The 26936-nt window shown below is 41.3% G+C and overlaps 1 protein-coding gene across 1 annotated transcript in view; it reads left to right on the forward strand.

The window, feature by feature from the left end:
* Positions 1 to 26936, forward strand: part of LOC126295040 (E3 ubiquitin-protein ligase MIB1-like) — a 62674-nt gene that overhangs the window by 24227 nt on the left and 11511 nt on the right. The window contains exon 3 of the mRNA XM_049987290.1: positions 8226 to 8808. Coding sequence (XP_049843247.1) covers positions 8226 to 8808 — 583 coding nt within the window. The remainder of the gene's footprint in view (positions 1 to 8225; positions 8809 to 26936) is intronic.

Below are 26936 nucleotides of genomic sequence, written 5' to 3' on the forward strand. Positions count from 1 at the left end.
TTCAAGGAAATCGGTTCACCAAAGCAGCTAGAAATGAAGAACATAAGCTCTCAGTTTATCCACTGATCAAGCACCAATGCACAATCTGTGTCCAAAAGACGATTGTTAAACAACAAAAAAATAGTTCAAATGGCTCTAAGCACTATGGGACTGGGTCATCAGTCCCCTAGAACTTAGAACTACTTAAACCTAACTGAGGTAAGGACATCACACACATCAATGCCCAATGCAAGATTCGAACATGCGACCGTAGCGGTCGCGTGGCTCCAGAATGTAGCGCCTAGAACCGCTCGGCCACTCCGGCCGGCGTTAAACAACAGAAATGAGACGTATTCACATAAACACTCATTGCCAGAACATGTTATTAATGCATTTAAACCCACATTGAGGTTTGTTGCAAAACCTTCTTTATTGGTCAAGTGTCTTCATGGAAAGAGAGAAAATGCAAATGAAAGCCTCAATAATTTAATTTGGATTAGATGCTCAAAAAGGACATTTTGTGGACTTGAAGTGCTCAACAAGGGTGTCTATTATGCAGTTATAAGTCAAGATGGAAATAGTTGCAGAATGGAAGTTGACTGTTGGTATAGATCTTGATGTGTTTACAAGAAAAGCATTTTACACTATCGAGAAAGCTAACAAATCAGTGTCTTACCTGCAACTGCAGGCCAGGAAGATTCAAAGAGGAGAGACGAGAAACGTGAAGATTGAGGAATATCAGTATGGAGGATTTTAATATTGAGGTAAGCTTTGAAACGTCCCCTTCGAAAAATTATACAAGACTGTGCTTAAACTGACTCACAATATTTTTAGCGCAACGCAATCTGACTTCCAAAAATCCCTACGAAAGAATGGCCCTGACTAACATAACTATACGTTTCACAAATCACTTACCTCACAAAAATCTTCGTTACTCAAGCTACTGCAATACAGCGAGCGCCACTACTGCCAGCTAGATAAAAGATTCAAACTACTGAAGGCATAGTTAGCAAATGAAAGATTTTAATAGAGAACAAACAATGTATTTACCTTTATAGTCATAATATATATATCAGTTCATGACACCAATTCTTACAAATTTCAAAACTCCGCCATCTCCCTCCCCACGTCCACCACTGCTGGCGGCTCACCTCCAACTGCCCAACGCTACGCGCTGTTAACATCCAGCTGCCCAACACTACAATGGCAGACAACAATGCAAACCAGCCACAGACTGCACACAGCACAGCCAGTGATTTTCTTACAGAGCGCTATGTCGCGTTACTAATAAAAAAACCTAAACAGCCTACTTACATAGCCCTCAAGCTCCCCACAAAAAAAGTTACAAATTGTTTTGGGCAGTGGCCAATACAGATTTGAAAATTTTTTTCATAAATACAATGACAAAGAAATGAAATGCACACACTTATCGATACAATGTTGGTCAAAAGCTAAAATTTTCTCACAGTCCATAAAGACAGTCCTGATCATTCATCAAAGAAAAATTGCAATGTTTTTCTCAAAGTCTGAGTAGTAAAAGAAAATGCACACGGAAGTAGTGGATTTCCATGCATTCTTTGAAGAAGTAGTGTTGTCCTTCCAACGGAAAGACAGTGCTGACTCTTGACATGCAGACAGGTAATGGGCCACAACAGAGCAAACCCACAGCAGAATCAGTCGAAGTTTTCAAGAATATTGGTAGGTAAGTCGTCACAGAGTAGACCCATTGTAGTCCTGGTAAAGTTACGGTATTGGTGGGCCACCAGAGGTGCAGACCCACTGCAGTCCTTGTAGAAATAATGGTATCGGTGGGTCGACAAATGGTACACAAACACATAGTGGGATAACACAAGGAAAGGACAGGGTTTGTTTTACTACAGTATTTTGCAAACAAAACTTTCTTTACTTCTCGGAGATCTCCCTTTGTTCTTCATTATTTCCAAAAAGTCCTATCTATACCTGCTTTCTGTACTTTTCTCGTATAACCTCTCAGTGCATTTCTTCAAATTCATCACAACTCATTCCCTTATATAGGCTACCCCCTCTTAAGCTAACTTAAATTACTGAGCTCAGATGCTTAACTAAGGGACGACGCAATGCAGCAGCACAAAACAATTAACACAAACAACAATGACAAAAAAATGCAAGTAAGCAAAGCAAGCAGCAATAAATGTAATAACTTATACCTAAACATGACAAACCAACAAGCAGAAAAAATAGTACACTAAAGACAACAATGCAGATAAGGGAAATGTATATTCACATTTTAATGTCTATATAATTAAAGTGGTGGACCACAACTTATTCTATGAAATAAATTACCAAGTACTTGAAAAGAAAATTATGTATGCAGTTCCTGTTACTAGTCACTTTTTATTATTCTTTACTTTCCAAGTGCTCTTTTTTTTTAAGAATGTGGATCATAAAATTATTATTTAACAGATCTGTTGACAGAAAGTTTTCACATTAGCAGATGCATTTACTTTTATTTTATAAAACCAATGCTGCAACACAGCTGGAAAACAGATATCAAATGAAATAAGCATTTATGTAAAAAGCATAAAAATATCATTCAATAGTGATGTGGCATTTCATAAGTTAGTAGAAATTCTCTCAATTCTCGTAGAAAGACGCTTGTCACTATCAGGTGTGCAGATATAAGAAAGTATCTTTCCAAGTAATGAGTGTGTCGTTTTTGCGATGCTTTCTACAAAGGAATGTCAATAGCGAGGATAACGGCCTCCTTTTTTTTCCACCTGTGCCTCTGACAGGCACACACTAATGGCTTTCTTTTGTCAGGTGGTTGTCGCGCAGCTGGGTGCCCACGACGCATTACGTGCAGGTGGACACTTAACTGTCTTGTCGAAATATTTACGACACCAGTTTCCGCTACAGTGGCAGTCTCATATAAAAAATATTTCATAGTTCAAGAATTTGCGTTACACATCTGTAGAAACCAAATCCTATTGATATAACAGTGTCCAAAAAATTTTCGTCGGCATTGTAATACATTCACGCATTCACATACATTTCATAACTCTTAAAGTACGATTCTCGGTTTCCGACATCCTTTTTCACAAACCAGAGTCCCTAACCACTAATCTTTATTCCTTACCTTATTCGTCGACACTTCTTCAATATTTCATCATAACAGATACATAGCATAATCAAATAACTCATATAGCATCAGCTTATTGATCATAAACATACCACAACAGCATAATACACATAGTTATCGTATTAATAACATCATAACACCTCAGTCAAATCTCAAAATCGTCGTAGCTTCCTCCAATAATTTCAAAACCTAAAAAAAAAAAAAATTCTCTGCTCATGTCAAGTGTCATCTGCCTCAAACGTACTTTAAAAATCATGATCCCATACCAAATACGTCATTCAAAGCTCTCATAGTATCACAATGGTTCTGGAAAAATATGAACAGTTCACAAAGTACAGAAAAGAATACAATTTCGTAAGTGTGAAGTTATCCAACTGTGTAATTACGTAAACATCTGTCACTGATGTGGTATAATAAATGTTTGTTTCTCTCAGTTAAATGATCAGATAGCTGTGTAATTTATGTGTTAGATAAATATGGTACCGATGTGTAGAGTTGTATAAGCAAATACCATATTAGCTAGGGCTCCTTGTACTTGCCAAACACATGGTACACAAAGTAAGCGTGTACCCCCCTGAGGATTAATGTAATTATACCCTCAGGTGTTACCGATTACAACAATGGAATGAAATGTATCACAAAAAACTTTCTTTTTAATTCAACAATATTGATAAATAAATGGCTTAAGTACCAAATTAATCACTCAAATGCGAGCCCTGTAGTGCTAAATGTGCGTTTTGCTGTAAGATAATTCTGTGGAACTGTCGTAGTTATCGTCCTCTGTAAGGAAAGTTCTGCTGAAGTCAATGTACTTACCTCATCATAAACGAAGGTGAAATGCTTTCCGTATAGATATCGTAGTTATTACGTACCTTACCGTGATCAAGAAAGTACTATAATGTAACGTATTGTTGTGCTACGATAAAGGCTGTCTCATTGTAGCTATACCACAAAAGTTACTACTAAAACATGTTTTACTTTCCAGAATAATACAGAAAAACTGTGCAGATATAAAACAGATACACCGCAAAAGCAACAATGTAAATAGTGTAACATATTAGTAGCGTCGTGATATAATCGTGTAGCTATTATAGAAGCCAAATGCTAAGTCATCTTTAATCTCACCGAATGAACTTCAAATAAAGAATGTGTTTTCAAGTAAACCAAAATGTTGCATTAAAATCTCATTAGCAGTACTGGTAAATGTTCTAAGTATGTAAGCCTTATAGTCGTTACGTAATCGTGCAACTAACAAGCAAGAAAGTACACACACAATAACACTGTGACGTCTGTTCACTATAACAATGCACTCGTAAATACTGTCTAAATAAGTTCTCTTGGTTCTTGACTGGATATTTAACTTCAAACATGGTTGCATGTTAACAGTTTCTCAGTGTGACAAAGCATACTAGAAATGTGAAGCGAAACGTTTTGTAGCAAAGACAAAGTTAAAAAGCAGATTATATTTCAATAAACGGTTTTACATGTGAAATGTGGTGTAAACCTTTACTCTTCCTGGTGCTCAGAGTTAACTCGAACGCAATTATCATGCGGTATACGTCGGTAAAGAATACTGAAATTTTTCTCAAGGTTAGCGTCTATGTTATTTTTCTCTGAGCCAGCCGGAGCACGCGGCTGCCTGCGGTGCGAGTCATTGTCTGTTTCTTTGTTGGCGCGCGCCGTTATTGGGATTAGGAGGCCTAACTTCTACAAATTCACCTAGTCCAGAGGTCCCTACCCTGTTTGAAGCTCGCCAATTCTGATGGATTTCCGGTCTGTCATTATGATTATATCGTCTGTCGTCATGTCGGTAGTTCCTGTATTTTCTTGTTTGTCGGTCATGTGGTGGAGAATTTATCCCTGAATTATCACTGCGCGGTGGACCCTTGCGTCTGAAGTTATTCTGTCTCCTGTGATAATAATAGTTCTGGTTGCCATATTGTCTGTTTCTATGATTGTCTCCGTCATGTTCATTACTACGGAAATACGATCTTTCTCTGTAACTATTATTCTGCCAGTGGTTGTCATACGGGTGGTGTCTGTTTTGGTCACGATTTGTGTTGTGAGAATAGCCTTGTCGTGTCCAGTTGTTATTTCTTTCATCGCGGAATTGCGACGGATGTGACTTGTAGTGATTGTTTTCCTGTTTTCGCATCCCGCGACTGTCTGTGTCAATTTCTAATTCTTGTAAGAGCCCCTGAAAAGCTTCAATGTCATCTTTGCAACGCTCTGCCAAAATAATATGTCGTAAATGTTCAGGCAATTTCATTAAGCATATGTAGATGAGTTCTGTGGGGCTGTATGGGTTTGAAAGATATTGATTCTTATGTAACATGTCTTCAAAATATTTCACAAGACTGGAAAACTCAGATTGTTCGAAATGTTTCATCATTATGATGCCATGTTTTACTCGGTCTTGTGTAGCTTGAGACCAATATGCTGAGAGGAAGGCATGATAAAATTCTCCTTCACTGTGGCAATCGTGAATGACCGATCGCATTCTTACAGCTGGTCCATTCTCTAAGTAGCCACACATAAATTCTAATCTGTGCTCTAATGACCAGTTGGGGGGAAAACAATGAGAGAATTGATGAAGCCACGCTTGTGGATGAATGTCGTTGCCAGAATTCCTAAATGTTTTGAATTTACGTGTAGTAATGAACAGCTTATAATCAAAATCATCGTGTCGGCGGGACGCATGTCGGTCATTGTTACGTCGTTTCGGCGGTTCCATCTCAAAATTAGGTGTACTTTGCCAATTTCTTTCATACTCTCCTAAGTGCCCTGTGTTGTTATTTTCTGGCAGTTCCGTATTTTTATGTCCCTCTTCCCGTATTGGAGTGCGAGTGTCCTCTGAAATACGTAATTCTTGTATTACCTGTGTCAACTGATCTTGTACTTCCCGGATTTCTCTTTGGTGTTGCGTATTAATTTGATTTTGATTTTGTTTGAATTTCCTAATTTGTTCGAACTCTTCTGTGTCATTAAAGACTACCGGTTTTGTGTCATTCAGATTATCATCTACCTTCGTAGATAAATTAGGGAACTGATCCGAAAGTTCGGCTACTTTCGCCGATAGTGAACACATTTCCTCAGTGTGTTTTTCTGAACCAAGTTTCAGAGTGTCCATTTGTGTTGAAATCGAATCTACTGTGTCCCTTAAGTTTTCCTGAGTTCTTGCAAGTTGCGTAACCGAATCGGTGGATGCAACTGCGTCCATTTTAGCTTGCAAGGTGTCGTGATTTTCACGAACAACAGTTTGCAATTCTTTTATGGCTGCTTCGTGATTCTGTAATGAGTTTTCATGCCGCGAAAAAATAGGTTGAAAATGCTCACAAATTTGTGTTTTTACGTCATTACAGATTTTTTGACATTTCGATTCAATGTTATGTAACTCAGTAGTTAAATCTTCACGTGTTTGTTCAAGTGTGGTGTCTAACTTCCGAAGATTATGTTCCATTGTGTCCAACTGTTGCTGTGCTTGTCACTGATTTTGTTCCATTGTGTCTAACTTTTGAAGATTATGTTCCATTGTGTCCAACTGTTGCTGTGTTTGTCTCTGATTTTTTTTCCATTGTGTCTAACTTTTGCAGCTTTTGTCCCATTTGTTGCATTAATTGTAATAACAATGCACTGGTGTCTGAAACATGTTCCTTAGTCCTATTCGGCAATGCATTTGCACCGGCAATATTCGCAGTTTGAAAAACAGAAAATGTGTCTTGACTTATTTGAGAAAACGGTGAGGACGCAAAACCTGAATCTACAGTATTTGCAATATTGTGTCCTGTCATTTCGGAATGCTGAGGCGAGCTGTTGCCGACTGATCGATCGATAACGCTTTCCTGTTCACTAATTGTTTCACTGCCTACACCATTGTTTGCAGCCCGCTCCATTTCCCTATGTACAATTACCAAATTACTACTTTGAACATTAGTTCATTCATTACTCGGTGGCGCTAACACACTGCTTTCGTCTTCACTGTCATTTCTCAGTTTACTTTGGAGCCTAGTATTACGTTTTTCACACGCCATTATTGTCACAATATTTCACACGAAAACACAAAAAAGCACAATTTGAAAAGCAAAAATAAGAGAACACATTAACATATCACTGAAAATAATATCTAGTTAATTGCAAGCGCAGCTGCGAAATAGTTTGTGCAAAACTACATGCATGCCACAACTATTTTACTGTACAACCATGAAAGATTGCAACTACAAAGGAAATTCTCTCTATGATTATGCGCCAGCAATAAACAAAAGCTACACTAATTACACAAACTACAAGGAAAAAATCAGAAGATTAAAGTGAGGTATCCTCGGCTAAGGGTCGACATATGAAACGTCCCCTTAGAAAAATTATACACGACTGGTCTATGTGAAACGTCCTCTTTATAAATATGAGAAGAAAATCTTTGAACATCTTTTTCTCTGTTTCACAATTTTTACGTTATTAGTTTTCTCAAAAAGTATATGCTCTAAGGCTTTGAAATTTTCGTGAACTCTTCGAAACGTGCTGCTGTCCCCCCGGAACTAAAAAATTCGAGATCCTACAAATACATTCGGATTTTTAGTTGATTATATGCAGAAAAATTTAATTTTGGATGTGCAAGATTAAAAACTTTCTTACTGACACAATTTGTACCATAAGATTAATAACTGCGGTTCAATGGTATTGTAACCTTCTTAGAACACTACAATACAAATTTCAGATTAATTGCATGGTTAGAACATAAGTCATGGCTTTTTACAAGAAAACAATAAGAATCCAAAATTGAAATTAAATGCAAAATACTATTCCTACTTATTTCAATACATTTTTCTGCTAAAACACTCCTCTTTTGTTTTATGCAAGGAAAATTTTAGATTTGTACATTAATAAATGTGGGTGTAATAATTTTTTAAATAAAAATTTTCCATTACATACCTACTGAAACAGTTTTTTTAATGATTTGCATCTATTCGCTAGTGGCATCAGTCTGACACAGAAAGTATATCATATCGTTGAAAGTGGCGTGTGATTGGAAACATATCCCAACTGGAGGTCTACACAGATTTGATTGTGGCCCATACAAGTATAGAAGGTACTGTATGAGGACAAAGGTCTGCTCAGTTACACCGTGTTCCAGCAGCCCTAACAGCCGGACGAGTTCATGAGGCTGAGGAGGTCACAGCCGTGGATCTGGGAGCCCTGTTGGACACTGGGGACGGCGCTGTGCTGACTCTGCTGGCCGGGGACAATACGCAGCTCGTTGCGCACAGGGCTATTTTGGCCGCCAGGAGTCCTGTGTTTGCGGGGATGCTCCGTCGTCTCACCTTAGAGGCCAGCAGCAGCAGCCAGCTCGCACTCTCGGACACAGACGGCCCTGTGCTGCGCCAGGTGCTGGCCTACCTCTACACCCTCCAGCCCCCACAGCTACCCAGCATGGCGCCACAGCTGCTGGTCGCCGCCGACGTATACGGCCTGTCGGTACTGAAGGCGCACTGCGAGCAACAGGTGGCCGCACAGCTGTCTGTCGGGACTGCATCAGCCACAGGTGTTCTCGCCATTAGGCATTCCGCTAACATGCTGAAGCAGGCTGCCGTCGCCTTCATAAAGGCCCACTTGCTCCATGTGATAGCGACGCAGGGCTGGGCTGAGGCTGTAGTCAACGATCCACAAACTGTTGCGGAGTTGGTTCACCTGATTGCAGAGACAAGGACAGACACCAGGTAAGCATGAGACAAGCTGCTCATCCATGTTACACAGATCTAAGTGTGCATACTGACAAGCCTACAATGTCCACCACAAAGTTTAATTAGATGTGCCTGCTTCGTAAAATACTCTACTGTTGATATCCATTTACTTGTACACTCCTGGAAATGGAAAAAAGAACACATTGACACCGGTGTGTCAGACCCACCATACTTGCTCCGGACACTGCGAGAGGGCTGTACAAGCAATGATCACACGCACGGCACAGCGGACACACCAGGAACCGCGGTGTTCGCCGTCGAATGGCGCTGGCTGCGCAGCATTTGTGCACCGCCACCGTCAGTGTCAGCCAGTTTGCCGTGGCATACGGAGCTCCATCGCAGTCTTTAACACTGGTGGAATGCCGCGACAGCGTGGATGTGAACCGTATGTGCAGTTGACGGACTTTGAGCGAGGGCGTATGTTGGGCACGCGGGAGGCCGGGTGGACGTACCGCCGAATTGCTCAACACGTGGGGCGTGAGGTCTCCACAGTACATCGATGTTGTCGCCAGTGGTCGGCGGAAGGTGCACGTGCCCGTCGACCTGGGACCGGACCGCAGCGACGCACGGATGCACGCCAAGACCGTAGGATCCTACGCAGTGCCGTAGGAGACCGCACCGCCGCTTCCCAGCAAATTAGGGACACTGTTGCTCCTGGGGTATCGGCGTGGACCATTCGCAACCATCTCCATGAAGCTGGGCTACGGTCCCGCACACCGTTAGGCCGTCTTCCACTCACGCCCCAAAATCGTGCAGCCCGCCTCCAGTGGTGTCGCGACAGGCGTGAATGGAGGGACGAATGGAGACGTGTCATCTTCAGCGATGAGAGTCGCTTCTGCCTTGGTGCCAATGATGGTCGTATGCGTGTTTGGCGCCGTTCAGGTGAGCGCCACAATCAGGACTGCATACAACCGAGGCACACAGGGCCAACACCCGGCATCATGGTGTGGGGAGCGATCTCCTACACTGGCCGTACACCTCTGGTGATCGTCGAGGGGACACTGAATAGTGCACGGTACATCCAGACCGTCATCGAACCCATCGTTCTACCATTCCTAGACCGGCAAGGGAACTTGCTGTTCCAACAGGACAATGCACGTCCGTATGTATCCCGTGCCACCCAACGTGCTCTAGAAGGTGTAAGTCAACTACCCTGGCCAGCAAGATCTCCGGATCTGTCCCCCATTGAGCATGTTTGGGACTGGATGAAGCGTCGTCTCACGCGGTCTGCACGTCCAGCACGAACGCTGGTCCAACTGAGGTGCCAGGTGGAAATGGCATGGCAAGCCGTTCCACAGGACTACATCCAGCATTTCTACAATCGTCTCTATGGGAGAATAGCAGCCTGCATTGCTGCGAAAGGTGGATATACACTGTACTAGTGCCGACATTGTGTGTGCTCTGTTGCCTGTGTCTATGTGCCTGTGGTTCTGTCAGTGTGATCATGTGATGTATCTGACCCCAGGAATTTGTGAATAAAGTATCCCCTTCCTGGGACAATGTATTCACGATGTTCTTATTTCAATTTCCAGGAGTGTATACACTAGGTGATGAAACGTATCCAGAAATCTGGCTGAAAATGACTTACAAGTTCGTGGCGCCCGCTATCGGTAATGCTGGAATTCAATATGGTGTTGGCCCATCCTCAGCCTTGACAGCTTTCACTCTCGCAGGCATATCTTGAATCAGCTGCTGGAGGGTTTCTTGGGGCCCACTTTTCACGGAGCTCATGGCGTTCCAAAACATCCCAAAGGTGTTTTGTAGCATTCATGTCAGGACTCTGTGCAAGCTAGACGATTTCAAAGACGTTAGTGCTGTCTAACCACTCTGACACAGCTCTTGCATTGTGAACAGGTACTCGATCGTGATGAAAGATGCAATCACCATCCCTGAATCCCTCTTCAACAGTGGGAAACACGAAAGTGCTTAAGACATGAATATACGACTGTGCTGTGATACTGCCATGCAAAGGAACAAGGGGTGCAAGAACCCTCGATGAAAAACACAACGACACGATAACAGCACTCCCTCCGAATTCTAATGTTGGCGCTACACACACTGGCAGATGACGTTCACTGCCCATTCGCCATAGGCACATCCTGCCATCGTGTCGCCACACTGTGTACCGTGATTCATCACACCACACAACGTTCTTCAATTGTTCAATCATCCTACGTTTACGCTCCTTACTCCAAGCGAGTCGTGGTTTGGCGTTTAGCAGCGTGATGTGTGGCTTATGAAATCCAAGTTCTCAAACCTTCCACCTAATTACTTACAATGGATCCTGATGCAGTTTGGAATAACTGTGTGACGGTCTGGATAGATGTCTGCCTATTACACATTACGATCCTCTTCAACTGTCGGCGGTCTCTGTCTGTTAAGAGACGAGGTCGGCGTGTACGCTTTTGCGCTGTAAGTGTCCCTTCACGTTCAAATGCGTGTGAAGTCTTATGGGACTTAACTGCTAAGGTCATCAGTCCCTGAGCTTACACACTACGTAACCTAAATCATCCTAAGGACAAACACACACACCCATGCCCAACGGAGGACCCGAACCTCCGTCGGGACCAGCCACACAGTCCACGACTGCAGCGCCTCAGACCACTCGGCTAATCTTGCGCGGCTGTCCCTCCACGTTGCCGCTTCACTATCACATCGGAAACAGTGGACCTAGGGATGTTTACGAGTGTGGAAATCTCGGGTACAGACGTATGACACAATTGCCACCCAATGACCTTACCACGTTTGAAGTCTGTGTGTTCTGCAGAGCGCCCCATTCTACTCTCTCACGATGTCTAATGACTACTCAGGTCGCTGATATGGAGTACTTGGCAGTAGGTGGCAGCAGAATGCTTGTGATGAGAAAAACGTATGTTTTTGGAGGGCGTCCGGATAATTTTGATCACATGGTGTATATAATGTACTTAGAGCTACAAGGAGGATGAGACTCCAGCTGGACGAATCTCTGGCGACATAACAGGATTTGTGTTGCAGTGGAGCTCCAGCCTCGGTCTGCCACTTTATGGGGCAGCTCGCCTCAACCACTTCGGCCATCCAAGCACGCTTCCAGACCGCCGCACTTAACCATGTGTCCACATCCTACATTTGCACAAATGCTGTGATTCTCACTTAGGAAGAGACTTACTTATTATTGTCAAGGCCTTTCCCTAGACATGTAAAAATTTTCCAACGTCTTTATTTAACGGTCTGTTATGGAATATCCTTCATACATGCATGCATACCTAAGGAACACACACTCCTGGGACCGACAGCTGTACGATATTCAAGAAATGCATTCACAACTGCAAATACAATGACATTCCAAGTATACAATATAGGGTGAATCACTTACAAATGACTTACAAATGATGTAATAATAGAAAGCACAATTGGTGTTCGGTTTCCATAAAATTGATTAATAGTGAGGGACTCATGTTGTTCACTTATCAACAGATTGTAATATTACATAGAATGGTTTTTTTTGGTGAAAACATACAATTCCTTAAAAGGAACAATTTCAGTGACACTAATCAATTAAAAGTAAGGTAAATTAAAATGTCGATGCTGTTTGTTCCAGGATTCCATGTGACTTATTTACGACATATCGTATTTTGAAAAGTTCCCACATCATCATCTTTATCATTATTGGGTTGTCTGCCTTGCAGCAGGTTTTAACTGCATAGCCGTCCATGCTTCTTTGTCTGCTGCATATCTCTTCATTCTTTGGTACCCACGTTGTGGCCTGTTGACATCATCTGGCGCCTGAAACCTTATTCTGCCCTTCCCTGTCTTTCCCAGAGGAAAACCCTCAGTTGCCTCTACTAGAAGGCAATCCCTTCTTAGATTGTGGCCCATTCAGTTTAGTTTCCTGTTCTTCATCACTAGCAGCATCCTCTGTTCTTCTCCAACTCTGCTCAGTACATCTAAATTCCTGACTTTATCAGTCCAGCTGATCTTCATTCTACGCCATATCCACATTTCACAAGCTCAATTCTCTTCCTATTCTGCTGTATCAAAGTCCGCGTTTCTACTCCATACAAGACCACGCTCCATATTAAGCACTTATCCAGTTGCTTCCTTAATTCCTTGTTTAAACTAGTTGGGAGTCTTCTCTGCTTTTGAACTTCCTCTTCTGCCAGAGCCATTCTCGCTTTGATACCTTGTTGGCAATCCATATCTCCTTTAATCCAACTTCTCAAATACTTGAATGCTCTTACCTGTTCCGATATCTGACTCCAAATTAATTTTCACTTTTCTTTTCTTTAGGCTTGTGGCCATGCTTTTGGTTTACTTTTTATTAATTATCGTACCATATGCTACAAAGACATCATTCAGGTCATTTAGCATTTGAGTCAGCGTCTCTTGATTTTTGTGAAGGTCGCCATGCCACCTTACACATTCAATTTTTTTGTCCACCTATCCTGACGTCTCTGGTCCCATCCAAACATCTTTCCAGTACTTCCTCCAGACAGATGTTAAATAGGATCGGCGAGAGACAACAGCCCTGTATAACACGTCTCTCAATCCTGTTGTCTTCAGATATCCCATTACCTATTCGTACCTATTCGTACCCGAGCTTTCTGATTCAGGTACAGATTTGTGATCAGTCTTCTCACCTTCCCCTTTACTCCCTTCTTTTTATAAATATTTAACAGCTTATCCAACTGCATTCTATCAAAGGCCTTTTTGAGGTCTACGAAGACAGCATACACGTCTTTGCTCTTTTCTGTGTATCTTTCTTTGTACGGTTCTTAGAAGTCCAACGGCATCTCGTTTTCACCTTTCCCCTTATGAAACCATAGTGTTCTTCACCAAGTGTTTCTTGCATAGTTTCATATAGCCTCTTATTCAGAATCCGAAGAACTACTTTTGCTACTTGCGATATGAGGCTGATTATGCTGTGGTCTTCACACTTTTTAGGATAATTAGTCTTTGGGATTGGGACTGTTATACTTAGGAGAAAGTCTTCTGCCCATTCGCCTTTGTCGTAGATATAGTTGCAAAGAGAGGTCAACTCATTTTTCCCGTTTCTTGTAAACTCTACAAGATTTCCGCCGGAATGTCATCTACACCGCATGCTGTGTTGTTTTCAAGTTCTCCCAATGCCTTATTTGTCTCTGAACCTGGAATAAATCACCTTTTTAATTTCGTTTACTAATTCTTATTTCTCAATCTGCCGATCAGAAGGTCTGTGGTAGCACACAACAGAGAAAAGCAGAAGTGCTTACATTAGTTATGTGGATTCTGGCCAGCAGCGAGGCACTTGACAATCACAGGTTGTTTTCGAAAGCACCACCAGTAACGGCAACATAATTCCAGTCTAGTTCCAACGACCGCTGCACACATGCTAGCATTCCAGCGTAGAGGTTGCAGTAATGCATCGCTGCATATCATCGACTGTAGTCTGTATTTCCCTGTAGACAGAGACTTTCTGAATTCCACAGAGAAAAATGTCTACAGGCTTAAAATCTTTAGAATGGGGCAGCCAAGTTACAGGCCCTCAGCATCCAAACCGGCAATTTGGAAAGAATTCGTGAAGATATACTGCAGTACTTCGTGCGCTATTGGTTGATCAGCCATCATGTTGGTACCACAGGTTCCTCCTAGTCTGCAGAGGAACAGCAGAGCATCCATGGATGATGGCAGCTGTGATACATGTTCGCGTTCAGATAGGCGTATATGAAAGACGGACCTGTGAACAGGCAGTTTACTATCCCACTCTATTTTGACGCTCCATGGACGCTGACGTTCCATCTGACGAAGCCGACAGCGGTTGTCAACAGACCAACAGGGTATTTGTCAATGATTTACTTGACTTGGCCATGTTTATTAACTGTGGCTTCATCACTGAACAAGACACATGATACACTTGGAGTATTCTGTCTTAATGCCCATGTATAGAAGTTAACACGTTTGTCATAATCGTTTCTATGCAGTTCTTGATGGAGAGAGAGATGTGATGGTGATGCAACATATGTCGAGGGGCAATACGTACGACAATTGGCTGACTCGTGCCACGTCCTCATGCGATTACACGGGAGCTAACGTGCGGATGAGCTGCAACATCAACTGTCGTCGCCTGTTTTCTTTCTGTTACGTTTTCTGTGTGTTACATTACGTCTTTCGGGTTAATGGCCTTAGAGGTTGATAAATAATTGCAAAGATGCAAATTAAATTCCTTTCGAACAGGCCACGAAAGCCCAACGGTACCGACCGGCCGCCGTGTCATCCTCATCCCACAGGCGTTACTGGATCCGGATATGGAGAGGTATGTGGTCAGCATACCACTCTCCCTGGCCGTATGTCACTTTCCCAGACTGGAGCCTCTACTTATCAATCAAGTAACTCCTGAGTTTGCCACACAAGGGTTGAGTGCACCCCACTTGCCAACAGCTTTCGGCAGACTGCATGGTCACCCATCCATGTGCTAGCCCAGCCCGATAGCATTTGTCTTCGGTCATCTGACCAGAACCGGTTTTACCACTGAGGCAAGCCCTTGGCTCTAATTGCTGAGGTGGATGATGTTTATTGGAATATCTCTCCACATACACTGTACGAGAGAGAAATGCATTCTTCCTACACTCTCCATACGTCATACTGGTGCTGGCATTTTCTTTATTAGTATATCCCATTATTAACTAACAACCTACTGCTTGGATTCTCAGACACTACCTGAATAGCAAGTCATAATGCACTCAAGGTACATACAAACACTCTGTAAGCCAACTTAACAACATTGTACCTAGCAGCGAAGCAGGTTGCATATCACAAATAAATGTCAATATCGAAACATTTCAGAATATTGTATCTCGAAAACGACTCGCACCATAATCCTCAACAAACACCACTGACATTTGATTTGTCCTCCTTTTAATTTGTTAATGTCAATAGGAGTTGTTCTATTTCGAAAAGTGTAATTTTTCACTAATAATACACTTCCTAGTTACAAATACAATCTTTTGTTTGGCTAACAATACGAGTCCCGCAATTCCAATTCACTGAATGAGAGCAGCACATGAATAGCACTTCCAATATCCGCCATTTTTTTCAGTCGATGTTTTAGGCGATTCATCCTGTACATTTGCGTCATAGTAAAACTTCTTCCAGGCTGAGACTCGAACCCGCAACCTGGAAGTATGCTCGAATAGCAGAGGTTGTTAAGGCGACTGCTCGCATAAAGTGGGACATCCATGTCGGGGTCCCAGTCTGGCACAAATTTTCATACGTCACCAATAAATTATAGAGCTGGAATGTCTTCATATTTTCAACTTGAACACATTTCGTCTGTTCCTTCAGACATGAATCCTTGTCTGAAGGACATCCTGTTGTTGTTGTGGTCTTCAGTCCTGAAACTGGTTTGATGCAGCTCTCCATGCTACTCTATCCTGTGCAACCTCCTCCATCTCCCAGTACCTACCGCAACCTACATCCTTCTGAATCCGCGTAGTGTAGTCATCTCTTGGTCTCCCTCTACAACTTTAACCCTCCACGCTGCCCTCCAATACTAAATTGGTGATATCTTGATGCCTCAGAACATGTCCTACCAACCGATCCCTTCTTCTGGTCAAATTGTGCCACAAACTTCTCTTCTCCCCAATCCTATTCAGTACCTCCTCATCTAATCTTCAGCATTCTTCTGTAGCACCACATTTCGAAAGCTTCTATTCTCTTCTTGTCCAAACTATTTATCGTCCATGTTTCACTTCCATACATGGCTACACTCCATACAAATACTTTCAGAAACGACTTCCTCATACATAAATCTATATTCGATGTTAACAAATTTCTCTTCTTCAGAAACGCTTTCCTTGCCATTGCCAGTCTACATTTTATATCCTCTCTACTTCGACGATCATCAGTTATTTTGCTCCCCATATGGCAAAACTCCTTTACTACTTAAAGTGTCTCATTTCCTAATCTAATTCCCTCAGCATCACCCGACTTAATTCGACTACATCCCATTATCCTCGTTTTGCTTTTGTTGATGTTCATCTTATATCCTCCTTTCAAGACACTATCCATTCCGTTCAACTGCTCTTCCAAGTCCTTTGCTGTCTCTGACAGAATTACAGTGTCATCGGCGAACCTCAAAGTTTTTATTTCTTCTCCATGGATTTTAATACCTACTCCGAACTTTTCTTTTGTTTTCTTCACTGCTTGCTCAATATACAGATTCAATAACATCGGGAGAGGCTACAACCCTGTCTCACTCCTTTCCCAACCACTGCTTCCCTTTCATGCCCCTCTACTCTTATAACTGCCATCTGGTTTCTGTACAAATTGTAAATAGCCTTTTGCTCCCTGTATTTTACCGCTGCCACCTTCAGAGTTTGAAAGAGAGTATTCCAGTCATCATTGTCAAAAGCTTTCTCTAAGTCTACAAATGCTAGAAACATAGGTTTGCCCTTCCTTAATCTAGCTTCTAATATAAGTCGTAGGGTCAGTATTGCCTCACGTGTTCCAGCATTTCTACGGAATCCAAACTGATCTTCCCCGAGGTCGGATTCTACTAGTTTTTCCATTCCTCTGTAAATAATTCGCGTTAGTATTTTGCAGCTGTGACTTATTAAACTGACAGTTCGGTAATTTTCACGTCTATCAACACCTGCTTTCTTTGGGATTGGAATTATTATATTCTTCTTGAAGTCTGAGGGTATTTCACCTGTTTCATACATATTGCTCACCAGATGGTAGAGTTTTGGCAGAACTGGCTCTCCCAAGGCCGTCAGTAGTTCTAATGGAATGTTGTCTACTCCGGGGGCCTTGCTTCGACTCAGGTCTTTCAGTGCTGTGTCAAACTCTTCACGCAGTATCCTATCTCCCATTTCATCTTCATCTACATCCTCTTCCATTTCCATAATATTGTCCTCAAGTACATCGCCCTTATATAGACCCTATATATACTCCTTCAACTTTTCTGCTTTTCCTTCTTTGCTTAGAACTGGGTTTCCATCTGAGCTCTTGATGTTCATACAAGTGGTTCTCTTATCTCCAAAGGTCTCTTTAATTTTCCTGTAGGCAGTATCTATCTTACCCCTTGTGAGATATGCCTCTGCATCCTTACATTTGTCCTCTAGCCATCCCTGCTTAGCCATTTTGCACTTCCTGTCGATCTCATTTTTGAGACGTCTGTATTCCTTTTTGCCTGCTTCATTTACTGCATTTTTATATTTTCTCCTTTCATCAATAAAATTCAATATTTCTTCTGTTACCCAAGGATTTCTACTAGCCCTCGTCTTTTTAGCTACTTGATCCTCTGCTGCCTTCACTACTTCAACCCTCAAAGCCGCCCATTCATCTTCTACTGTATTTCTTTCACCAATTCCTGTCAATTGCTCCCTTATGCTCTCCCTGAAACTCTGTACACCCTCTGGTTCTTTCAGTTTATCCAGGTCCCATCTCCGTAAATTTCCACCTTTTTGCAGTTTCTTCAGTTTTAATCTACAAGTCATAACCAATAGATTGTGGTCAGAGTCCACATCTGCCCCTGGAAATGTCTTACAATTTAAAACCTGGTTCCTAAATCTCTGTCTTACCATTATATAATCTATCTGAAACCTGTTAGTATCTCCAGGCTTCTTCCATGTATACAGCCTTCTTTTATGGTTCTTGAACCAAGTGTTACCTATGATTAAGTTGTGCTCTGTGCAAAATTCTACCAGGCGGCTTCCTCTTTCATTTCTTTGCCCCAGTCCATATTCACCTACTACGTTTCCTTCTCTCCCTTTTCTTTCTACCGAATTCCAGTCACCCATGACTATTCAATTTTCATCTCCCTTCACTATCTGAATAATTTCTTTTATTTGATCATACATTTCTTCAATGTCTTCGTTATCTGCAGAGCTAGTTGGCATATAAACTTGTACTACTGTAGTAGGTGTGGGCTTCGTATCTATCTTGGCCACAATAATGCGTTCACTATGCTGATTATAGTAGCTTACCCGCATTCCTATTTTCCTATTCATTATTAAACCTACTCCTGTATTACCCCTATTTGATTTTGTGTTTATAACCCTGTAGTCACCTAACCAAAAGTCTTGTTCCTCCTGCCACCGAACTTCACTAATTCCCACTGTATCTAACTTTAACCTATCCATTTCCCTTATTAAATTTTCTAACCTACCTGCCCAATTAAGGGATCTGACATTCCACGCTCCAATCCGTAGAATGCCAGTTTTCTTTCTCCTGACATCCTACGGAAGGTTTTTAAACACAGGCACTGTAAGTAGTATTTACATGCCCAGGCAAAGACCGCGACAACAGTAAGTGTGTTTCTTCCTGTGTGAGTGTTACAGTGACTGTTCTACAGCGAGACATGGGAACTCACAGCGATGTGACGAGTTTTGGGTCGGTCACTGAAACACGCTCGCATAGACGAGGTGGTTGCGGCGACCACTCATGTACAATGGGAAGTTCTGATTCCAGTCCAGGTCTGATATCAAGTTTCATACGTCCACAGTAAAGTGTACAGTTGGAGTGTCATCATATTCGTGATTGTGAATATGTTTCCTGCTGTAGATGGCAGTAGCATGCGTTCCTTCAGACGTGCATGCATTTCTGAAGGACATTGCATAGTAGACTCTTAAACACAGACACTGAAATTAGCAATAGCATTTTCTGATGGCTCACGATGCTTTCGTTAAATTCTCATAAGAGTTTCATCAAATCACCGTACTAAACTGAGTATGTCAGCAGGTAAGTTTGCCTCCAAAAATCCGGCAATAGCCAAGATTTTCATAGGTTCATGAATTATTTTTGTCCTATTTGCAGTCGTCATTTCTATTAAACTTCATGTATACAACAAGCTGTTATTTACGTTTGCTCATCAAGTGGTTGAAGAAAGACGAACATTAGCTGTGGCAGCTGCAGGTGTCATTCCAGTCACAGACACAGTGATGGGCTACTCAGATCACAGGCAGACACAGTGACATGTGCTGTTGGCAGCTAGGGCAAGCACGCTCTGTTCTTTGTGCTGTACATGCTACCCTAAACCCCTTCACTCAAAGTAACCTTATAAAGCAAGTGTCGATCAAACATGTGCCCCACTCTCCTCCAAGGTCACGGAACGGGGGCCTACCGCGACCGATTCAAGTTTCCTGGCGTCGCGATGGCTCGGCCTCAGGGTTGGGCGTAGCTTCCACTGTGTGGAGTGTTGGTGTTTGATTACACCACTTAGTATCCTGTGAGGCTCTCGACCGAAATTCTCTTTGCCTCTGAGCGTTATTCACCATATTTGCGTTACTTTTCTGGCGGCATTCCGCTGTCTGTGGGTTATTTGGTTGTCTGGTATTGTTTTGCGTTTGCCAACGATCGGCTGACCGTTGCCGGTGTCTGTACATATTGTACAGCCTGTCCGTACACTACTCACCCTTTGTAGCTGTTTTTGCTAAATTTTTGCCCATTTATCTTATATTGGCCTTTAAATTTAGGGCTTTCTCCATTGCCGTTGTGATTATCGCTACCATTATGTTACATCATCTCTGTGGTGTTAGATTGCCACCCGTTTTGTAAAACGAATCCGTTATTTACATATTGGTCCGTAAATCTCTGTGGCGCTATCGGTGTATTAACAGGCATGACTTGTACTGATCTCTCTTCGTTTATGAAATCTATTAAGTCCAATACAGATAGAAAGTATTCGGTTCAAATGGCTTGGAGCACTATGGGACTTAACATTCTATGGTCATCAGTCCCCTAGAACGCAGAACTACTTAAACCTTACTAACCTAAGGACATCACACAACACCCAGCCATCACGAGGCAGAGAAAATCCCTGACCCCGCCGGGAATCGAACCCGGGAACCCGGGCGTGGGAAGCGAGAACGCTACCGCACGACTACGAGGTGCGGGCGAAACTATTCGGTCTCGTGTTCCGGAATGTTGATGAGTTTTTCTCTAACGTGGGCAGGAAGACGACTCCTTAAAATTTTCAGGACGTCTGCTTGAGATACCGGTTTCGTCCAGGCCTGGTTTTATTCAAATATTTTTGAAAATATCCTCGTGAGCTTCCATACTTGTTATTGAACGGAGCTGCGTTGAATACTTCACGTCTGAGCCTCTCTTGTACGGCCTCAAACCAATAATTATCCAGAGATGCCGTCTCGTTCTATTCATAACGTTCCGATATGTTCGTAACTCACAGCAGAACGTCACTCTGTGTGTATTCAGCAACAATTCTAATTTTCTGCGCTTCGGTCAAGGTACGAGGTAAAAAATTTCGAAATGTTGTGATAAAGACCACAGGGTGTGTTCTTCTCCATTCATAATCAAACATCGGGAATGGTCGATGCGAAAGTAATCCCTCATCTGCAAGTAATGTTGACAAACACGCCGCGCTGTCAGTGACAGTCGGGTTTATGTTCGCTTGTGGCGTATCCACGCTAACTGCGCTTGCTCGACAGATGCAGCTGCCAGCAAGTGTTGTTGAATTGTGCAACCTTAGCTACTTCCCTTCTAAGGGCCAATCCTGAATTGTTGGTAGCCAGTGAAGGTATCTAAGAGCATAGGTTTGTATTCTGTCATATGCTGCTTTTGGAATGTCTGTAGTTTTAGCAACACTGCCTCGCAACCTTTCCTCTGCTTCGTGTAACCCGAGTCTCTTTTAGCAAGAAGTTGGCTTTCCTTCTCTTTTAGAGCTCTAAATAGCTCTACAGTATTCACATAAGGGCCGCGCGGGGTAGCCATGCGGTCTGGAGCGCCTTGTCACGGTCCTCACGGGGCTCCCCCCGTCAGTGGTTCGAATCTTCCCTCGGGCGTCGGTGAGTGTGCTGTCTGTAGCGTAAGTAAGTCAGTTAAGTGTGTAAGCTTGCGGAGCCACGACCTAAGCAGTTTGGTCCCATAAGATCTTACCACAAGTTTACAAATTTTGCAGTGCCTACACAGGTTTTGCACTCAGGCGCTACCTTTCCAGCAAGGGTGCTGCCCTTCTCCAGCATCCCGGCTACAGCTCTTTCAGTTATTTCCTTTACATCTACACATAGCATACCTCTCTGTTTTTAGCAAATTCTGACTCTAATATGATCTACTCTTAGACTCAACTTTTGTATTTCTGTAGTTAGGTTTTTGCATACGTCTTGCAGCTCGCTGACTACGTTCGTCACATTTTTTTACCGACGCATCCACATGGGATTGCGTGTCCTCAACTTGACAGAATGCGTTACTGAGGTTTTGCAACTCACCTGCAAGTTGTTCCCCATTACAATATGCGGATCTTACCTTTTCCGTTAACATATTTATATTGCAGCACATGTCGGTAATTATTTCTTGTTTTGGTTGTTTACCGAGCTCTGTGAACTTACCGGATAATTGGTCAGATAATTCAGTGAGTATATTTTTGCCCACCTCTATCAACTGGTCACTAATACTACTCTTGAAATCGTTGAACGCCTGGTTTTTCTGTGCAAACTGTTGTGTTATTAGTTGCATTAGCTGTGTCAGAGTGTGTGTCTCGCTGGCATTTGCATTACTTTTGTGAACTGCTTCCTGTGCTTGCGTCCACAACGTCGTGAGCAGATAATCAAAGGAATTTTCGCTGTTGCGCACTTCATATTCACTATTTGAGAAAATGTTTCCCGGTGAGACCTGAGAAATTGTCTCATAGAGCGTCATAGGAGCGGCATCATGACTAGTTATATTACCGGTATCATCATTTTTTTAATAATGGGACGCCAACCTGGTTGTTTGGTAGCCATCGGCCAGTTCACGAGTTGGCGCGTGACCTTCAACTGTTGCCAAGCTCGAATTTCCGCCGTCTCGGCATATTGCATTTTGTAATGAATTTTCTACAGTTGCCAATTATGAAAGTAAACGAATTTTAAATATGAAATTTTGTTTGAATCGGTGTTCGTCAAATAATGTTGACCTTACACATATCGTCGGCTTTTCAATAGAAATGTACTTTCCGTGAAGGATATTAATTGGAAGGAATAAGGATTACCTACTGCGAGAGAGACGGCGCCAAGCGCGGCCATATAAGCATACAGCGTAGCAACTTCCTACTTTAACCGCTGAAATTTGCATTTCCAGCACATCTTGTTCGTAAGCAGAATTTAATTTTAATTTGCTCCTTCAAGTTGTTAATAGTTTCAAACTCACGGACATGTAAAAATGCAACAAAGGCCTCATTAGTTCTTTGTAACGATAAATTTTCTTTTTTTTTTTTTTTTTACAGTCGCATTGACCAACTACGATCACGTTAACAACTTCAGTTCCTCTTCTTCCTTTGTTGTTGTTTCTTATTCAGGTTTCCCTTATTTTCTCCCCATGAAGTCTCTTCCTTTCATCTGCCCATGTTGTTCAGGATTCTTTATTTCTTCTGCTTCGAAAGCCTTTCAAATTTAGTATTTTGTTTTTAAAACGGTTTCTTTCTGCTTTATCTGATTCTTTGATGTTGTTTCTTTCAAGATCTTTTGTTACTTCTGTAATCCATGCTGTTGTCGATTTCTTCTTCCAGAAATATAGCAGTATTTGTTTTGCTAGTCTATTTCCATCCATTCGGTAGAGATGTCCAAGAAAGGTTAATCTTCATTTGGCCATTACTTCAGATATTTTCTCTATATTTTTGTAGATCTCCTCATTACTTCTTATGTAGTTTCCATTCCACCCATTATTTTTCTGATAATCCTTCTTTCCAGCACCTTCAGTTTGTCCATCTTGTAGTTCATCGTTAGGCATTCAGATCCATATAAACATTCTGGTTGTACCACTGTGGTGTAGTGTTTTAGTTTTGTTTTTCTATATATACATTTCTTGTTGTAAATATTTTTGGTCAAACCATATGCTCTTTCCATTTTGCTAATTCTTACACCTATTGCAGATTTTTCTAGTCCATTCTGTTGTATAGTTTCTCCAAGACATTTAAATTTATTTACGCACTCTATTTTACCTATTTGTGTTTCTATGTATTTTAGTGAATTTTTTATATTTGTTATGAATTTTGTATTTTCAGCTGAAGTGGATAATTTATGTAAAAAATTTTTTTTCTTCGAGAATTGAAAGGTCTGTTCACATTCCTCTCGGCGCCATCCTGTCACGGTTGCCATTGAATAGTGGTGGGGGGACTAGAAATGAGATATATATATTGGAAATCTTAATAAATATTTGCTGTTTAAATAATAAAAAAGAAACTTTTGAAAGAATCATTGAAAAAAAATGGAAGGTGCACATATCCTGTGTGAGCTTTATCTGGCTTTAACAGAAATAGACCTTCAATATTCAATACATGTATTCAGCATTCAACATTCGTAAATTTACATACATCCTTTTCTTGTTACCGCTATTGTGCATGAATATTTGTATGACAAAACTGGTACGGATCGAACCTTCTTGGCTCAAGCGCATTCTTCTTGTTTTCTTCGATCCTCTTGATGCAGAATTCCCGCCGCGTCACGGAGAGTCACAGCGACCTCTGACTGTGTTCCCTGTATGCTTCAATTTATGTGTAAGACAGCGAATTATTAATTATGGAACAGTGACTCGTAACAGCACACTTGTTTCAATCCGTGTCTTTGCTCTTCTTGGGATTCACAGAATGAATAGCGTTCAGTATTGAACTGGAATGTCGACACCTTTTGTTTCACAGATAAGAGAGACATTAGTAACTACCGACCTATTTCACTGCTGATACCATTTTCCAACATTTTTGAGACTGAGATGTATTCTAAAAGAGTATTACATCTTGACAACAATAGTGTCCTCAGCAAATCAAAATTTGGGTTTCAGAACGGTTGCTTTACTGAGAGTGCTGTTTACATGATCACACACCAGCATTACATAACAAAATAGTACCGGTAGGTATTTTCTGTGACCTATCCAAAGCACTTGGTGTGCAAATCATAGTATACTCTTTGATAAATTGAAGTTTTTCTGGGATTGATGGTATAGCCTTCCAATGGATGATGTCATATCTGAGCAAAGGAACACAAAAATTTGTACTTATTAGTAATTCAGCAAACAGCATCCAGGGACATAATTCTGACAGGGAAGAAATCACGTATGAGTTTCCCCTATTTTCAATCTTACATCCACTAGTGTTTCTCTCATATGTAAATGATCTACAGTCCAATGTACAGCAAGCAGAACTAGTTCTTTTTGCAGGTGTCACCAGTATGGTAATCACTCCCAGTATACATACAGAAATTGAAAAAAAAATGGTGAAGAAAGTTCTCAAAAGAATCATTGACTGGTTTTCTGCGAATGGTCCCACAGTGAATTTCACAAAGACATATATTATTCAGTTCTGTACCTCCAGGGGTACTGCACCAGTGATAAGTGTAACATGTTGTGATGAAATAGTACATATAGTGGGAAATTCCAAAATCTTATGTGTCCATATTGATGAGAATTTAAATGGGAAAATACACAAATTTCGGAACTCCTAAACCAATTTAGTTTAGCCACGTTTTAACTTAGTCATAGCAAATTTTGAAGAGATAGAAATCAATAAGTTTACATATTTTGCTTATTTTCATTCAGTAATTTCATACCGAATAATGAACTGAGGTAACTCATCATTAAGAAAGATGGTCATCATTGCCCTGAAACGTGCTGTAAGAACAATATGTGGTGCTTACCCGTGATCACCTTGTAGACATCTGTTTAAGGAGTTGGGCATTCTGACCACTGCTTCACTATATATTTACTCCCTCATGAAGTTTGTTGTAAATAATCCACTACAGTTCAAAAGGGACGATGAGGTACGTAATTACAATACTAGCAGAAAAAATGACATTTATTAAACAACATTAAGGTTGTCTTTAGCACAGAAGGGAGTGCACAAAGCTGCAAAAAAATTTTTGACCACTTACCCAGTGGTATAAAACGTCTAACAGATGGCAAGGTGAAATTTGATAATAAACTGAAAAAGTCTCTTCTTGACAACTCCTATCCTGGAGAAGAGTTTCTATGTTAGTAATGTGTAAAAGATGGTGGGATAACTGAATCTGTATATATTGCTTTCATTTTGGAGGAAAAATAAGTGTATGGTGATGTTTAGAGTACAAGTAGAAGTACAAATTAATTTGCAATATGAATGCAACATCCCTCAAACTAACGACATTGCACAGCATCGTATCACTGGTATAATTTCCCCTTTGTAATTTGTATCCCACTTCTTCGTGTTCTAGGTTTATTTTCGCATCATTCTTACACACAACTTGGACGAAACAACCGAAAAAGATTTTTAGCATTGGTCTCTCCAGTTTCTTCCTCCAACAGTCGGATTCCTGACTCCTACAGGGAGATGTCAAAAATTTTAGAAAATTTATTTTTTCTAAGATATGCCTATTTTGTAGCGCATAACTTCCTGAATAGTTCGATGTATAGAAAATAAATATTTGAGTAATCATAAGGAATGTTACTTGGTCCAAATGTACCGAGATGTAGCGCCACACCCCTTTGCACAGCTTCAATCCTACACAAAGTCATCAGGGCAGCAAATACTGAGTAAAGGGTGCTGCAACAAATGTGACACCATTGGCTCACGACTTTAATGGAAGCCCCCAAATCTATAACAGGGACCTTGCAAATGAAAACTTATTGAAGAAATGTGTTCATGGTTTTAACCAATGTGTATGGGAAATATTGACAAAACAATTTTTGTTGGACAAAATGCAGTTGCTACTTGTGTTTATGATTCGGTTTCATGTTTTAATGATTGTGCGCAAAGCAAGAAATATGTTTTAGAGAAAATGGGAGTGAACTGCATCAAAGCTTTGTATGTGATAGAGAGTGTGTAGTGAAAGCCGATAAATTATTTTTGGAGGAGATAAAATCAGGAATATGAAAAGATAGAAAACCGACTTAGGAAATGGAAGAGAACTTGCTTATGGTGCTGGGCCGTTCTAAAGGAATGCCAAATACAAGCAGAAACTTTAATGGCCATTTTCCGCCAAACAGACATTTCTTTACTTAGGTACATGTAACATTCAAAATAAGTATGCTATTACTTTCAAACTTGGTATACTCATTATACACAAACTCCTTAATACAAACCTCTAGAATCTTGCTAGTCGATTAAAAACTGTGCTAAAAATTGAGGTAATATAACTATAAAACTTGAGTTTTCTCTAAAGATGAAGTTAAAAGTGCTACAGCACATTCATTTT

Source organism: Schistocerca gregaria, chromosome 11 (genome assembly GCF_023897955.1).
Source record: "Schistocerca gregaria isolate iqSchGreg1 chromosome 11, iqSchGreg1.2, whole genome shotgun sequence".
Classification (NCBI taxonomy): Eukaryota; Metazoa; Arthropoda; class Insecta; order Orthoptera; family Acrididae; genus Schistocerca; species Schistocerca gregaria.